This window comes from Hyaena hyaena, unplaced genomic scaffold (assembly GCF_003009895.1).
Source record: "Hyaena hyaena isolate Hyena2069 unplaced genomic scaffold, ASM300989v1 scaffold_243, whole genome shotgun sequence".
NCBI classification, from domain to species: domain Eukaryota; kingdom Metazoa; phylum Chordata; class Mammalia; order Carnivora; family Hyaenidae; genus Hyaena; species Hyaena hyaena.
This window is the reverse complement of record NW_024080872.1, coordinates 377,725-394,648: the sequence shown is the minus strand read 5'-3', so window position 1 is coordinate 394,648 and position 16,924 is coordinate 377,725. Positions and strand designations below refer to the sequence as shown.

General features: G+C 37.7%; 2 protein-coding genes across 2 annotated transcripts in view; one reads left to right on the top strand and one right to left on the bottom strand.

Moving 5' to 3' along the window:
• The first annotated feature begins 4,591 nt into the window (after nucleotides 1-4,591).
• The window catches only part of CT83 (cancer/testis antigen 83), a 15,382-nt gene continuing 3,049 nt past the window's right edge, over nucleotides 4,592-16,924 (top strand). The window contains exons 1-2 of the mRNA XM_039244397.1: nucleotides 4,592-4,817; nucleotides 6,589-6,829. Of these exons, the coding sequence (XP_039100328.1) occupies nucleotides 4,743-4,817; nucleotides 6,589-6,829 (316 nt within the window). The 5' untranslated portion in view covers nucleotides 4,592-4,742. The remainder of the gene's footprint in view (nucleotides 4,818-6,588; nucleotides 6,830-16,924) is intronic.
• Nucleotides 9,262-16,924, bottom strand: part of SLC6A14 (solute carrier family 6 member 14) — a 23,380-nt gene continuing 15,717 nt past the window's right edge. Inside the window, exons 8-14 of the mRNA XM_039244396.1 lie at nucleotides 16,474-16,702; nucleotides 14,914-15,039; nucleotides 13,662-13,780; nucleotides 13,003-13,102; nucleotides 12,645-12,754; nucleotides 10,385-10,552; nucleotides 9,262-9,408 (exon numbers count right to left, since the gene is read on the bottom strand). Of these exons, the coding sequence (XP_039100327.1) occupies nucleotides 9,262-9,408; nucleotides 10,385-10,552; nucleotides 12,645-12,754; nucleotides 13,003-13,102; nucleotides 13,662-13,780; nucleotides 14,914-15,039; nucleotides 16,474-16,702 (999 nt within the window). The remainder of the gene's footprint in view (nucleotides 9,409-10,384; nucleotides 10,553-12,644; nucleotides 12,755-13,002; nucleotides 13,103-13,661; nucleotides 13,781-14,913; nucleotides 15,040-16,473; nucleotides 16,703-16,924) is intronic.

Genomic DNA, 16,924 nt, shown 5'->3' with positions numbered 1-16,924 from the left:
ACAACAGTATTACAGTGATTTTGGTTTGTAACTCCACTTGCTATTTTCTACAGGATTTAAAAAGGCAAAATCATAAAAGGTCATTATAAATGTACATAAGTGGGTATCCAATACATAAAGATATAATTTGTGACGTCAATAACATAAAGCAGAAGCAGGAAGTAGATTTATAAAAGAGTGAAGTTTATGTATGCAGTTGAAGTTAATTTGGTATCGATTTAAGACATAATCGTAACTTTAGGATGTTATATGTAACCCATGGTAACCACGATAAAATACTTATTGAATATATACAAAAGGAAATAAGAAAACAGTCAAAATGTGTCGCTACAAAAAAAATGAACTAAAGATGAAGGAGGTAGGCAATAATGGAGAGAATGAGGGACAAAAAAGAGGTACAGGAAACAAAAAAATAACTAAATAAAGTGGTAAAAGTAAATGCTGACACCAGTAATTACTTCAAATGTAAATAAACACCCCAATCAAAAGACATATATTGGCATAATGAATTAAAAACAGAATCCGAGTATATGTTGCCTAAAAGGGAGTAATTTTAGATATAAGCACATGCAGAGATTGATGGCAAAAAGATGGAAAAAGATATTTCATGCAGTTAGTAATCAAAAGGGAGTGTAAAGTTAAGGTGTTGATTTAAGTCTTTTTAAAATTTATTTTAAATCTTTTTTTCTAATATTTATTTATTTTGGGGATAAAATAAATACATTTTATTTTATTTTGGGGAGAGTGCATGTGGGGAAGGGGCAGAGAGAGAGGAACAAAGGATCTGAACTGGGCTCTGCATTGACAGGCTGACAGCAGTGAGCTTGATGTGGGGTTCGAACTCCTGAACCCCAAGATCATGACCTGAGCCGAAGTTGGAGGCTGAACCAACAGAGCCACCCAGGTGCCCCTAAGTCTTTTTTTTTTTTTTAAGAAAACATTAAAACTTATAAATTTCCTTCTCATTACTGGTTTTGCTGCATCTCACAAACTTTGGAATATCGCATTTTCATTTTCATTGTGTCAAGATATTTTTTAATTTCCTTTCCAATATCTTATTTGACCCATTGGGTGTTTAATAGCATGTTGTTTAAGTGCCACATATTTGTGAATTTACCAGTCTTCCTTCTGCTGTGAATTTCCAGTTTCGTCCCTTGTGATTAGAAAAGATACTTGATATGATTCTGTATTTTTACATTTATGAAGACTTGTATTGTGGCCTAACATATATGGTCTGTCTTGAAGACTGTTTCACGTGAACTTGAGAGAAACCTGCATTCACCTATTCTCAGGAACAATAACAGAGCTAGAAAAAGAACAAGCTAAATTCAATGTTAGCAGAAAGATGAAAATAATAGATATTAGAGCAGAAATAGAGGAAGTAGAGTATATCAAAATAGGGGGAAAAAAACCTAAACCAAGAGTTGTTAATTTGAAGAGATCTAGATGACCTTGGGTTTGGTGATGACTTTTTAGACATAACTCCAAAGGCCCTATTCATGAAAGAAAGATTTGATAAGCTGGATTTCCTTAAAATTAAGCATGTCTGTTCTGTGAGAACCATTGTCAAGACAGTAAAAGTAAGAGCCATTTGACTGGGGGCAAATATTTGCAAAGGACATATCATAGCTGATAAAGGACTGTTATCTAAAATATACAACCCATGTTAATAGCAGCATTATTTACAATAGCCAAAAGGTGAAAGCAACATAGTGTCCATCAGTGAATAAATGGGTAAACAAAATGTGGTATGTATATATACTATGAAATATTATCCAGCCTTAAAAGGAAAGAAATTCTGTCATGCCCCAACGTGGATGAAACTTGAAGACATTTTGTTAAGTGAAATAAGCCAGGCACGACATGACAAATATTGTGTCATTCTGCTCCTATGTGGTAACTATTCCTCCTAAATTTGTAGAAACAGAAAGTAAAATGGTGGTTTCTAGGAGGGGATAATAGGAAATTAGTGTTTAATGAGTATAGATTTTCAGCTAGGGAAGATGAAAACGTTTTGGAGATGGTGGTGATTGAGTGCACTTACAGCCACAGAAGTGCACGCTTAAAATTGTTTAAAATGTGGGGCGCCTGGGTGGCTCAGTTGGTTACGCGTCTGACTTCGGCTCAGGTCGTGATCTCACGGTTTGTGGGTTTGAGCCCCATGTTGGGCTCTGTGCCGACAGCGCAGAGGCTGGAGCCTGCTTCGGATTCTGTGTCTGTCTCTCTGTTTCTCCCCTGCTCACACTCTGTCTTTCTGTCTCTCAAGAATAAACAAACATAAGAAAAAAGAAATAAAAAATTAGTTAAAACGTTAAATTCTCTGTTTTGTATATTTTACCGCAATAAAAAAGAAACGAAAAAAATCATGGTTAGCAATAGTACTGCAATGCGCGCTTGATGAGAATATTTTCTGAGGTCTTCAAAGTGTTCCCTTGGATTCCAGTAGGATCAAAATCCAAAATGCTTTTGGTAGAGACAAAGTTACCAGGCTGCACTCCATTTTATTTAGGAAACAAGAAAGTTAGATGTCAGGGCTCCTGGGTGGCTCAGTCAGATGAGCGTCCGACTTCGGCTCAGGTCATGATTTCACAGTTCGTGGGTTCAAGCCCTGCGACGGGCTCTGTGCTGACATCTAGCTCAGAGCCTGGAGCCTGTCTTCTGATTCTGTGTCTCCCCTTCTATCTGACCCTCCCCTGCTCACGCTGTCTCCCTCTCTCTCAGAAATAAATAAGACATTAAACAATAAAAAAAAAAAAAAAGAAAGTTAGATGTCAACATAACCACAATAACATACCAAAGGAAGTGTTATTACCCAGCCATTAAATATTGAACTCCTTCCATGCTCTATTCTTTCTCTCTGTGTGTATGTCCTACCCTGACATGAGGGAATTTCTTCCATATCTAGAGTTTCAATTATCACTTATATGCAGACGCCTCACAAACTGATGTCTTCAATTCTCTCCCTGAGGTCAACTTTTTCTTGTCTCAATGTCACCTCCAACTCAACATGTCAAACACCAAATTCATGATTAGTAATCCTGGACGTGATTATTTCCCATGCGTCCAATTGAGTGAGCTGTAAAGCCAGAAGCTTCATTCTCCTTTACATCCCATATGCTATCAGAAGTTTCTTTGCCACCATGTACTTCTTGCTACCACTTATCTCATTAGCACCTTTACATTAATCTCTGTGGGTATTTAATTAATGTCTGTCTCCCACACTACAGTGCACATTCCAGGTCAACAGAGAGAGACCTTATTTTTGCTTGAAATCATTTCTCCAGAATACATCACAGTGCCCACCCTTTAGGTGTGTGTTGAACACGTAATGCTTTGAAATCCTGGGGTGCCTGGGTGGCTAAGTCGGTTAAGAGTCTGACTTCACCTCAGGTCATAATCTCACGGTTTGTGAGTTCGAGCCCAGCGTCGGGCTCTGTGCTGACAAGCTAGGTCAGAGCCTGGAGCCTGTTTCAGATTCTGTGACTCCCTCTCTCTCTGACCCTCTTCTGCTCACGCTGTCTCTCTCTCTCTCTGAAATTAAAAAAAAAAAAAAAGGCTTTGAAATCTTAACTGGGAAATAACTTTGATGTGGAAAATGTATAATTCCTCTCCTTCCTATCTATATGAAGATGTGAGTTATCCCCCAAGCAGTTAAGGGTTGTAGTTTCACACTCATCTTGAGCTCACCCTGGCTATTAATTTTAGCTCTGAATTATTAGTTCGGCGTCATTTTGTACATCTACCTGAATTTCTTGAACATTTCCTGTCAAGTACAATGATTCCTCTATCTGTTAGCTCGCATTAATGTTAATCAAAACATACCGTTCAGTCCTTTGAGAGGAAAATATTAAATTCTTGATGCTCACAAGTCAGCAAGCACATGTACAGGTCCTGAGGATCGGGATGAGGACAAGCGAGTGGGGGTAATTACCTCAGGACTCAGCTCTGTGGATTCAAGTCCTGCTCTTGCTACTAGTTTCCAACGAGTTTACTTACCACCTGAATCTGTTTCTGCCACTTCTGAAGGTAGACACAGTATGAAAAATTCCTACAGCACAAAATTACTGTAAGAAATGGGAGAATAATGTTCCTGGAATTACTTTTTAGACCATACAGTGGCACAAATGCACATCATTAGCCCAACGTGACTGGGGTTAAAATGAATCCTAAAATAGCAACCGGAGTGTGGAGGAGGTTTCTGGCAAAGACTCACACAGTTTGCGGGTAACTACTTTTCCCAGTACATTTCCATCTCCTTTCTGAACTTGCTTTTGAAATGAATAATGGAATGGCTGCAGTGAAGACAATCCTATCTTAAGAGAGAAAGAAAAGGAGGGATGAGCCCTTTTAAGAACTTGTATTTAATCAGTCAATTTGGAGTCTGTATTTCTACCATGCTGCAGCTCCCCGGAAATCCCAAACGCCCCGTTCCTTCTCACAGCCCTCCGTCACAACCTGACCGGGCAACCGGGTAGGCCGTTGTAAGTGCCGCCTGCTTCCGGGTTTGACGTCATCAGATTGTGACGCAGCGCCCTCACATACGTGCTCCATTGTGAGGGCATGCGCCCTTTAGGCGATGTAAAGCCAGAGACTCAAGTGGCTCCCAGTCGCACCAGGCAGTCCGGACGCTCAGCATCACAGCCGGTGGCTTCCATACTCGGGGTGACTAGTGTCCCCCTACTTCCCAACTGCCAGTCTTGTGCCTCTGTGCCCGAGAGGGCAGAAGAGGCCAAAGAGAAAACATGAGCATTCTATTGCTTCTCCTGAGCTGTGTACTATTTACTTTTCTGTTTGTCATCGTGAAAATTTGCCTTCAGGTAAAGTGTGTAAGAGAAATTAGAATTGGATGAAGTTAAGTAGTTCTTGGATGGCGGGGTGGGAGGTATTTGAGAATAGAAAGATACTAAAATAGTAAAAGAAGAGTAAGGGGAGGTCACCTCATTCTTCCTCTCTTGAAGGAGCCCCAGATATGTTCCCCGACACTACCCCCTTCTTGCCCAGCGATTCGACAGCCGAGGTCTGTTGGGAAAAGTCCCAAGTCACTAAGTAATGTGGTCAGCTTTTCATCCACTTGAGAAGGACAGTTCAAAGTGCCAACGGTCCGCCATCACCTTCTATTTTAAGAATCTATTCTTTCTCTAGCTTCTACTACCCCCTAGGTTTGTTTGCCTCTTTCTCCCCTGGTTTCAGCCACCTTTATGACAGGTTTTTGGGCATTCACAAATAATTGAGTTCAAAATGTGGCTCTCGTGGTGATATTTAAAGTTGCAAGTGACTTTAAATCTTTAGTGGTCCTTTTAGATAAGATCCGGGTCCAAGCATACACCTACTGGGCTGTCCAGCAAACGTAAGCTAAAAATACAACATTTTGATATTAAAGGGCTACTTTCATGTATATATATTTTTCAGTCTCTGGGAAGAGCGTGTTTCCAAATCAATGTTGTTCAGCAGATTTTCAATCTCTGAGGGGAGAACAATCAGCTCATTTTGGTAACCAAGTCTAAGAGTCTTATTTGGTAGTTCAGGTTAACCCTTGAACAACATAGGTTTGAACTCTATGGGTTTTTATACCCTGATTTTTATTTTTTGATACAGTACACTACTATAAATGTATTTTCTTTTCCTTACTATTTTTTTAACTTTTTAAAGTTTTGTCTTTATTTTTGAGAGCAGACGTGTGCAAGCAAGTGGAGGAGGGGCAGGAAGAGAGGGAGACACTGGATCCGTTGTGGGCTCTGCTCAGACAGCAGAGAGCCCAACGCGGGCATGAACTCACAGCCTGTGAAATCATGACCTGAGCCAAAGGCAGATGCTTAAGTGACTGAGCCACCCAGGCACCCCCTAACGATTTTCTTCATAACATTTTCTTTTCTCTAGCTTACTTTATTGTAAAAATACAGGATAAAATACATACACAAAATATGTGTTCATCGACTGTTATCTGTAAGGCTTCTGGTCAGCAGTAGGCTATTAGTAGTTCTGTTTTGGGGGGAGTCAAAAGTTATATATGGGTTTTTGACTGCCAAGGGAATCAGTGCCCTTAACCTCCCACCTTATTCTGAAGACCCAAACCAGCGCCATGTCTGGCGTGACAGGTTTCAGGAGGCCCCAGAAATTAAAAGGCCCAAGTTTCTGAGGCATGACTCAGCAGGCTTAAGCAACCGCCCTTCCCCCTGCCGGAACCAATCCCCGGAGGTTGGGAAAGTACTGGACCTTCCCGCCACTTTCCTGGCCCGCTTAGTTTTAAACTCACCAATCCCTCCGCGCCGCATCAACCTCTGCCGTCACCCTGTCCTATCACATTGTAGTCCCTGCCCATCACCCCTTCCCCCACCCTAACTGTGATAAAAACCCTGCTCCTCCATTGTTCAGGGCTCTCAGCACGGATCCACTGCGTAGGTGAGGTTTGAGAGTCCGAGCTTAAGCCCGAATAAATGCCCTTTGCTTTTGCATATGTGACTCGGACTCCTTCATGGTCTTAGAATTTTGGGGAGACCGCGATCTGGGCATAGCAATTCAAACATCGGCTGTATTTGAAAATCGCTCAACTCAATAAAACTACATCTGTAAAATTTCCTTCCCTTACAGAGCAGCGTTGGTGAAGTGTCATCAAATTCGACTTCTCTTGCGCTAGTAAGAACACCCTCTTCTACTGGGTCAACTAAGAGCAAGTCTAATAAGAATCTTTCAGTCAACAGCAGCTCTCAAGATTTCGTAATTAATTACCCACGCATGATAGCCATGCAGAAACGAATGTTGGTAAACCTCGGGATCGTGGAATACAAGCTGGCTGAATTGGAACATCTCCTAATCATCAAAAGTTTAAATGGTACATTAGCTAACTGGGAATCCAGTGATAGGCGTAGAGACTGTAATGACAGTGAAGGCAATCGTTAAAGGCACCTTGAGTGAATTCATTTGATTGTGTTTATACCAAATGAATTGTTGTTTAAGGGGGGGCCAAGTCAGGTGCAAGATCCAGACATTTATCAATTTGCTTTTACTGACATTTAAAGAATTGATTACATGTTTTATATATGTATACATTTATATCTATAATGTTTATCTATTATATATACGTGTATATATGCTGTTTAAAATATATAAATGTTTTGCTGGGGAAAGAATGAAAGCACAATAGAGAAAAAGAGTTCCAAAGGTTTGTTTTAAAATAATAAGCTACAGTAAAAATAGATTTGAAATATAGTGATTTTAATTTCACTCACATGTGGAAAAGAGTTTTGGTGTACGATAAAATATTGCAAATGTCTTTTTGCATTAAAGAAACTGGGATCTTGGGGCGCCTGGGTGGCTCAGTTGGTTAAGCAACTGACTTCGGCTCAGGTCATGATCTTGCGCTTCGTGAGTTTGAGCCCCGCGTCGGGCTCTGTGCTGCCAGCTCAGAGCCTAGAGCCTGCTTCAGATGCTGTGTCTCCCTCTCTCTGCCCCTCCCCTGCTGGTACTCTGTGTCTCTCTCTCAAAAATAAATAAACATTTAAAAAATTGGATCCAATGGAACTCTGTTATACGGAATACTCTCTCACCACTGTTGGGTCTGTGTAATGAGAGTTGTCACTGAGGCCCCTAAAATATGCCAGGCACTGTTAAGATCTCATTTTATACACTTGTAAAGATAGTCACTCTTTACTCTTTGTAGTCAGCTCTTGAAATGGATTGCTTCCCCATCACCTTCTCCCCCACCCATTTGGTATTATTTCACTAGAAGTGTGCCTAAAGCTTTCCTGAATTGCAAGATTTCCCTATCTATTTGGTGAAAAATTGGCACCTCAGCTAGCAGCAAAATACAATGATAGGATGCATGTAAGGTAATATGGATTAAGAATAAGAAAAAGTCTTTCTAAACTCTGATCAGCCATCTATTTCAAATATTTTATAAACTCCAGTGTAACTGAGGAATTAATCTGTTGAACAACAGATTAACAGTAGTGTATGCAGTTCTTAAACTGTTTTGAACTACAGATCCCTTTGGTAGTCTGTCTCCATAGAAAAATGCGCATACACATACATGTAGAAAGATATTATGTATAGTGTCAGTTTTATATGTTCTCTGAAGCCCAAGTTAAGAACCTTAAGCATAGCTGAAAAGTTTCTTACATATTTAGGAAATGTTCAATATCCCAGGCTATGATGTTTAAACCAGTGGTCAGTAATATCTAATCGGTGTATAAACCTATCAATGGTATGTTTTCATTGTCTTCTGTAAGGAAACAGGGACATAGGACTTTCTAATTGCCTTCCTTCATTCTTGACAAGTTTGACAAGTTTATCTCCTCTAAGTATGTAAATAAGTTATCACTGTAAGTGGTAACTTACTCACATAAGACAAAATCGTTTTGCTTGATCTATTAACTACCTATTACAATCATAAGATCTTGGATTGGATCGAAGCCATTGCCTCATTTGTATTTTGTCCCATGTTCTATTTGATATTAAACCTAGATTTCAGAGAGTATAATGACCAACTCTTAATTTTGTGAAAGAGTAGAAATTAGATGGGAGCTATTTTCTTCCAAATATAACCTAAGGGAGACATTATATGGGGAAAGAAGTATCAAAGTTTCCGGATTCCGTTTTCAAGATTTATGATTTACTGGCCATAGAATCCTTATTTTTCTCTCTTCATTTTTTGTAAATAAAGAGCATAACCACTAAGTTCACCTAGGAAAAGGGACCTACAAATCCATGAAAATTTTAGATATATTTGGATTAAAACTATTAAACCATGGTGCTCACATACACAGTCTGGTTTTTGCATATATGTATAGCATTTCTAGTTAAATAGGGCCTTCCATTTTAACACTTTCTTTTAAATATGCTGATTTTATTTCCCCAGCTTTATGGAAAAGAAAGCTTATATACTAAGAAAATATAGCAAATAATTTTTCAAAACTTACATAATAGAAAATATAACAATTTTCTAAATAACCGGCTCAAAATAAAGTCTTCAGTATATTAGAAAAATATTAAGGTACTATTTACAAAAGTGTTATTATGAGATAGAGACAGCTATGCATGTGTTATACAGATAGATGATCTAAAAAGAAATACAATAATCACATTGTTAAATATTAGTAGATTCACATTATATCACATTCCTGCTTAAGTGGGAAAAAAAAGTTTATACTATTATGGACATAGTATATACATTTTCCTACTCAATTAACATACAAATAAATAAAATTTTCCTCAATTCTAAAATTATCACTTTACATGACCACAGCTTTTTTTAAAAATTAGATCTCATTCTGGTTTTCTACTGCTGCTAACAGTAGGTATTTCATGGTCAGTCTCTTTTTTAGGATCTATCATGTCTTTATATCTCTCCCCACGATGCCGTTCCAGGTATGGACCCCAGTTAGAAGCTGGTCTACAGCAGCTTACAATGCGCTGAAAAGAAAAAAAAAGCATGTTTTAGACCATAAGTGTGACAGTCTGTAAGCAAGCAAATAACAAACCATATTTTCACTGCAGAATATTAAGTTTCTTTGCTAACCAAAATGAAATAGGAACCATAGAAAAGTAAAACGTGGTCATCAAAATTCTTAATATAGTGGGCTAAAAAAAGATACTCAAATTTAACTTATTGTTAATAGGATTACACAACAAGGCTAACTGAGCCTATAAATGACTTTGAAAGAAAGTGCATGAGCCCGTGTGAAGAACACAGTCGCTCCATGTCTTTTCACTGAATTCTCCGACATTTTTGTCTTTCCCTTAGAGTGAGAGTCAAGTGACAGTTTAAACCAGTGTATGGCTGCGAGGTTTCAAGGACCACAGAAAGGGAACGCCAAGGTCAAACCATTGATCTGGATGGGTTGGGAAATTACTTAAAACCTGACTTCTGAGATTTGTCCTAGTCACTGTCTTAGTGAGATGTCATAGTCAACTCCGTCCCCCTAGGCCTCCACGCAAGAAGGATCACTCAGGGTCTAGATGGGGTCCCAGATCATTTACCAGGCTTTTTCGAGTCTACACATACTATTAGGACACGTATTATAACCGGGCAAGGCTTTTAAAATGAAGATTCTAGATCTAAAGCAAAAAGATCAGTTGTTTCATGTCACCTTCAAGGAGAACTCAGTACAAGTATAAATATCATATGTACATGCTGAGGGCTGTAATAGGGCCTGAGGGTACAGCAGCAAGCAACATAGGACTCCTCCCTAAAGGAGCTTATAGTCTAGTACAAGATACACAAATATATAAATGGTATAAAGCAATGTTATGTGCATAGTAATCAGATGATGGTATCAGGTATAGACGTAGCCTAAAGGCACATAATCCCCTATGACCATCATGTGAGTAATCTTCATTTTGATCGTCAGTGCTTTACATAAAGTATAAATAACATAAATGTGCTTACTTGGAAGATATTTCCTTCAGCTCGAATTATTTTTACGACAGCCATAATTGGAATCCAGATAATGCAGAAAATAATCATACACCAGCCTAGAGCAACGCCCCAGTCAGGGTATGGAATTTTGGCATAACTAGGCCTATGAAATTTCACCAATGACCAGATCAAAATTGCCTGTGAAAGTAAAGTATGGGAAAAAAAAGATGCTAAAGATTAGACTTTATTGCACTTAATGATTTCAGTTGCACCAGTTATTAGGAATTTGATCCCATTCCTCAGAAATAATCCATCAAAAGCAATTAAAATGAAGATACATCCAAGCAGTTAAAATAATCCAGCCAAAAGAGAATCCTAAAGGAACCAATAATCCAGCCAGAAGAGAATCCTAAAGGAACCAATCTAAATAATTTGCATTTGACCTTGAATAGGTTCTTCCAAAGTGAGCACCTCCATGAATGTACAAAAGGTACAAATACTTGTCCGACATGTTTTTCAACGACCAGGATATAAACCAGGCTGAAAGTAAAATAATATGTGAAAATTTCTGTCCTTGAACTTTTAACTTTAATCCATAATAGTATGTTTTTATTCTATGCCGTAAGTTGCCAGCATATTAGTTCATTCAAGGAGAATGAACTTTAGTGAACATGCTTTTCTCCCTTGCTTAGCAATTGTTTCTATTTCCCACTGCACAGAGCAGTCCTTACTCCACACCTGAAACATACATGCATTCACACACAGTTGGTACCCATTTACCAAAGAAAAACAAGCTCAGTGTATGTTTGGGCAAAACAGCGAAATCGGAATCTTAACAATGAAAACACTAACGTCAAGGCCAAGTTAAAAAAAAAATCTTTAAGAAAATCTAGACATTAGATTAAACGTAATTCTTTAGAAATCCGTACAGCAAACAAAACAACATAAACAGAAACTAGAGTCACCTCCTAGTTTCTCTAAATTTAGCTGTCTTTGTTTTACTAAAATCAGTGGAGAACTAGAATGTAAGAATCTTTATCAAATAGATATTCAAGTTGATTTTAGAATTAAATAGATTAATTCTGTTAATTACAGTTTCCCAATGACTGTAATTTTTTACATAACTACAAGAGAATGGAGGAGGGGTCCTGGAGAGTGTCCATGACCTCACATGACTTTATACAAAATAGATAGTGATGTATATCATTTAATATTTAACACGTTTGCATTTTAAATTAAATCCCGTTGTCAAAGCCATGTAATCAATGAAAACTAGCTGGCTACAAAGTCGAGCGAGGTCTTCTAAATTGATAAAGGGCTTATTTGATTATGGGGACTTGTCAAATGAAGAAAACAGCATTAGTAGCACTGTCAAAATTGTCTAGCTAGAATGTGGAGCCTCCGAAATATTTTAATTCAGTACATCCAGGCCCAAATTGCTCCCTACTTGAAACTGACCTTATAAAATGTAACACAATAAATAAATAAAACTTAACACCCTCTAAAACAAACATAATATTTCCGATGTGAATCAGAGTCTGGATCGAATGATCTAATGCCCTTTTCTAGAAAAAGCTTTGAGGCATGAAGACAGTGAGAACTAAACCATATCCTCTTATGAGTTTTTGCTGCCACCCCATCTCCACCAAGGCAGTAATTCTCCATCCTGTTAAATGTTTGTCAATCAGCCGTGTACTGCCCTGAACTGTTCTTTAAAAGCATCCTGGCTCTATGCCCTGTCTGTCCAGTAAGATATCTTTTGCTTCCCTTCAGTTCTTAAATAGTACCAGTTGTTGAATTTAACATGAACCATTGTCTCTGTTGGCAGTGGTGAGTTTCTCTTAGTAGTTTCAGATCATAAATACTTCCCATAAAGAGAAAAATTATGCACTAAAATCTGAGTGTTGTTTCTTAGCAATTCGTACATTTAGATCACATTCCTTGAAGACAGAGTCTGGGTGTTAGCAGAGAGGTTAGGAATAGGGAATGAGAAATGAATGACTTATTTTTACTTATTCTATTGATCATTGTTAAGTATGTAAGATCTATAAGTCTATAGGAGCCTGTTCGTTTTCTCGAATGGTAAGTGTTTAAACCTATAGCCTCAAAAACAATATTGCAAAGGCATTTTAATTTGGGCCACTTACAGGTGCCAGTCATAAAGCAGAAGTTGGAAGTCATTAATTTATGACATTAGTTTGTCTTATTGTCTCCAACATGAATTATTCTTCAAGTTTATATTAGAAACGTCCATATATTGATACCAAATTCATGGCATGTTAATACTTACAATCAGAAGAAGAGGTGTAATGACAAACCAGCAAGCTCTCCACCAGAGCCAGAATATCCACCTTTTTGCTCCAATCATCATTTCTATATCTTCAATGAATCTGTTCCCGCCTTTAAAAAAAAGTGCATTCAGCCCTTGCTCACGTTTTCCTCCATTAATCATTGTGGCCCCAAATTATCTTTCTGTTTAAACATTATCCTATACGACAGCAATGGAGTGTACGCTTTTAGTTATATTTGCTTCGTTATCAATTTTTCCCAGGTATATTATACTTTACTATTACTACAAACATAATGAAAAGGAACCAAGCTAAATTACTTTAATAATATGTGCAGATAATTGTGTAGTTACTATTTACCATAAATCCAGATGATTCCTATTATTTCCAGTATAGCCGCAATCAAAATCCCCCATCCAGCACAGAAGTGGTCAATCAGATGAACCCAGTAAATTCCAGCCTACAAAAAGAATACCAACCACGTTTAAGTATATTTTAATTACTTTTATGATTGACAGAGTCTTTAAAGTGTATCTATTAATTTCATTTTAACAAATGCTCCTTGGTTTCACCTGTGCTAAGGTGTGAACCAAGAATATCTTCAAATGTAAACACAGACGTGGCTTTAACTACCTCAAAAAGGATGCACCTTTCATCCTGCACTGAGTCACTGGAGAAAAATAAGCTTTCAGAATAGCTGAGTATTAAAATGATATGCAGTGTCTGCACGCTCTGCAGTAGCCGCCAAGAAAAGAGTGTGTGTTTAAAGTCTGTAACTTCACTGTCATTGGGGAAATTGTCCATTATTCCCTCATTGGGTCTCCTCCCCTCTTCAAACTAGACTTAACTATTGAAATTGTGCTATCATGGGGAAAAAAAACTGGGCTACAACTCAGAAAACCTTGATCCAAGTCAGGCTTGGACTCGTCACTGAGCATCCTCTTGAACCTTTGTTTGCTCATTTAGATTATAAAATACGTTCCAACGAATGATCTGTCTGTGAAAAAACTGTAGTTTACCTGAGTCACACACACGAGACCAAGGAGAAACAGCACCAAGCAGCACCCCAAAGTTATAGGAACCCTCATTTTCTTCATCACTTTGGGGAATAAATCTTGAATCGTTGTTGTAATCGTTTCTTCAGAAGGGGAGAGAAATGGAGTGTTAATGTCAACTCACTTGCCAATAATTTTAATCCAAGAATTCCATTTCTATTAATCACATTTACAAATATGTGAAGAGAATATACTCTGAGTCCTACTCCTGGCTTTTAAAAATCCATAGGGTCCTTTCTCTTGGCAGTCACCACTTGTTGGTTCTGATAAAAACCAAATGGTTGTTTCTAGTCTGTTTTCTAAGGTTTTTCATTGGTGGTAATTATAAGGTAACAGATCTCTGGGGCTGAAATAGTTTGAAAGAGGGGTATGGGGAAGGAGGAATTCTAGGAGAACTTTTAAATAAGGTGAATTTTTGAATAAATATCATGGAGACAGAAAGGCCTTCCAGGTTTAAGAAATAAATGGGTTCGTAAAACAGTCCCAGCTAAAAGCAGAAGGATGTATGGCCGAAAGGATTCAGATTCAGGTTTAAAATTCTCAAGGGCTTTGAACGTCAACGAGAAGACGCCAGACTTTACACTGTATAGAGTTAATGAATAAAATATTTTATGTAAGAGTGATACGATGAAGAATGTTCCAGAATTTCTAGCTGCGTACCCTAGGGAAAATCCCTATGTGATTTTTAAAAGTTGGAAGTAACCCAAATGCCCATCATTATGGTGAAAGATTGTGAATTAGCTAGATCTGCATGAGTATGTATCAACATAGGTTCACAATACATGTTCAAAAACAACAGTCAGGATGATATGTATGTTATAAAACTTCATGTTTATGTGACAAAATTTTATTGAGGGGTTATTTATGGATACATATGTAACGTAGACAAACGTGGGCTGAATACCACACATAATCCGTGGTGACAGTTGCTTCTAGGAAGGAAGAAATGTGAATCGTATTTGGGAGGGGAACACAGGGAGCTTCAATTTCAATTCTGAAGCAAATATAAAATACTAACGCCTGTTCCTTTTGGGTATCTACTATACGAGTACTTCGTATTTTTCTGTATTTAAAATTAAGTTACAAAGAACTTTCAGACTCTAAGAGTCAAAGCGAATGGGGCAGCAGGGTTAAGAAAAGGATATTTTTAAGCAGGGGAAACTTGAAATTAATAAAACATTAAGAGGGATATGGTAACACGTGAAATATTACTTACCAATGGATGCAAACTGAGAGTCAAGACCCAAAGTCAGAAGCATGAAGAAAAATAATATGGACCAAAATGGCCCACCTGGGAGCTGGGCTAGAGCTTCTGGATAAGCAATGAATGCCAGATCAAAACCTAAGAAAAAAGGGTATGAGGTTGAATTTAAATTAGTTGACAGAAAGTTCACATATCTGGACATTTTCAAAATAAGATGCTAGGAAACTTTCATGTTAATTTGGCAACCCAACCCATGATATACATTCTTGAACAACTATTTCATTTCCACTTTTAAAAGTATTTGATTTGGTTGTTCATCGATGTGATAATATGAGCATGTATGTGACAAGAGTTAAGCTAGTGAGAACCATTTCGTAAGTAGTACATTTCTCACATAAAAAACTCAACTATTTCAATGATTGTGTTTAACATATTTCTTTTTTTTTAATGATTCATGAAGAATAGCAACTGTCTTAAACTCCGGGAATCTAAAGGAAGTCATCTGGGCCTAGAAATTCTAAAAGAATTATGCTATCAAAAAAGATATGTTTTTAGTCTTCAGCCATCTCACCAAATGTTTAGTCAGAACTACTATTTGTAGTGTCATCTTAATTAGTATATGGACACTTGAAAGATTGTGTGTAACAAAACTAGGAATTGACTCTTATTTCATATTTGATGTGTATTATTTTTAGAGGTGCTTTTAAATTTTTTTCCAATTCTGTGGTATTTAGTTTTAAGTATTTTAAGTTTCTCCAGACTCCCAGAGGACTGGCCTTGGATTCAGGAGAATTAGCTGCGAGCCTGTGCTCTGTCACTTCCTAACAATTTAATCTTCTGCAAGACGTGAAATTTCCGTGTATCGATCCACTCCTCTGGAAATGAGGAGCTGGACATTAGATTATCCATAAGGTCCCTTCTAGTCCTAACATTCTGTTCTCCTCCATGGGTCGCTCCATCAAATACTAGCCATAAATAAAAATTTAATGAGGAATTCCTACCACTACAGACTCTAGAATTCTTTTCCTAAGAATCTTAGCCAGATAATTAAGCATCCCTAGCTAATGTCTTTAATGGTAGGAAGTTTGTTAATCAGACTCCTTTAAAGCTGGACACTCAACGTCACCTGGGATTCTATCTATATGATATTGATGTGTTTTAAAAATTCAGACACAATACTGTACTTGCACATAGAATATACTCTCATACAGTCATATGTATATGAATACACACATGTATATACACACACACATAAGTGAAGATAACACATGTGAAGGCATGCATGATGCCTGATGCTTGTAATTGTACAGTAAGCAGATCATATTAAGGATTAAACAAAAGTCAGTAAAAGCATCTTCTTAAACAATTGTTCCCCAATATAGTCCTGTTTTCTGAGATCAACTAAGAATTATCACATCATTAAAACAAATTACCTAAGATGAAATGAGAAAGAGAATGCAACACCTTAAATCCTGCCTGAGTGCTTTCAGTATATTGCTATAAAGGATATTACTGTTTCTTAAATGAGCTGCACTGAATTAATCAAAGTCATTAATATATAGCGTTACATACCCGATTTTACAACTTGAGAGACCTCCTTTCCAGATATATGAGCCATGTGTCCCAATATGGAAAAAATAGCAAATCCAGCGAACACGCTAGTGAGGCAGTTTGTCAAACAAACCACAATAGCATCTGAGAAGCAGTTGTTATTGAACTTATTGTAAGATGATAGAGCAACTAAGCCGCCCCAAGCCACCGAAAGGGAGTAAAATATTTGAGTGGCCGCATCTTTCCAGACCTATAAGAGAAAGCGATTTAATAGTTAAAAAGATGCACTTTAAATGTTTTACTTATATAAAATATTTCCTACATACAAATGAAGGAATATGAAGAGTAATGAAGTAAACGCCAACTACCCACTGCTCAGCTTAAAAAGTAAAAGGTTACCAGCCTTTGAAAGCCTCCAAGCACCTTTCTTTGATATCACCCTTAAACTTCTGGTGGTAACTGCTATCCTGAC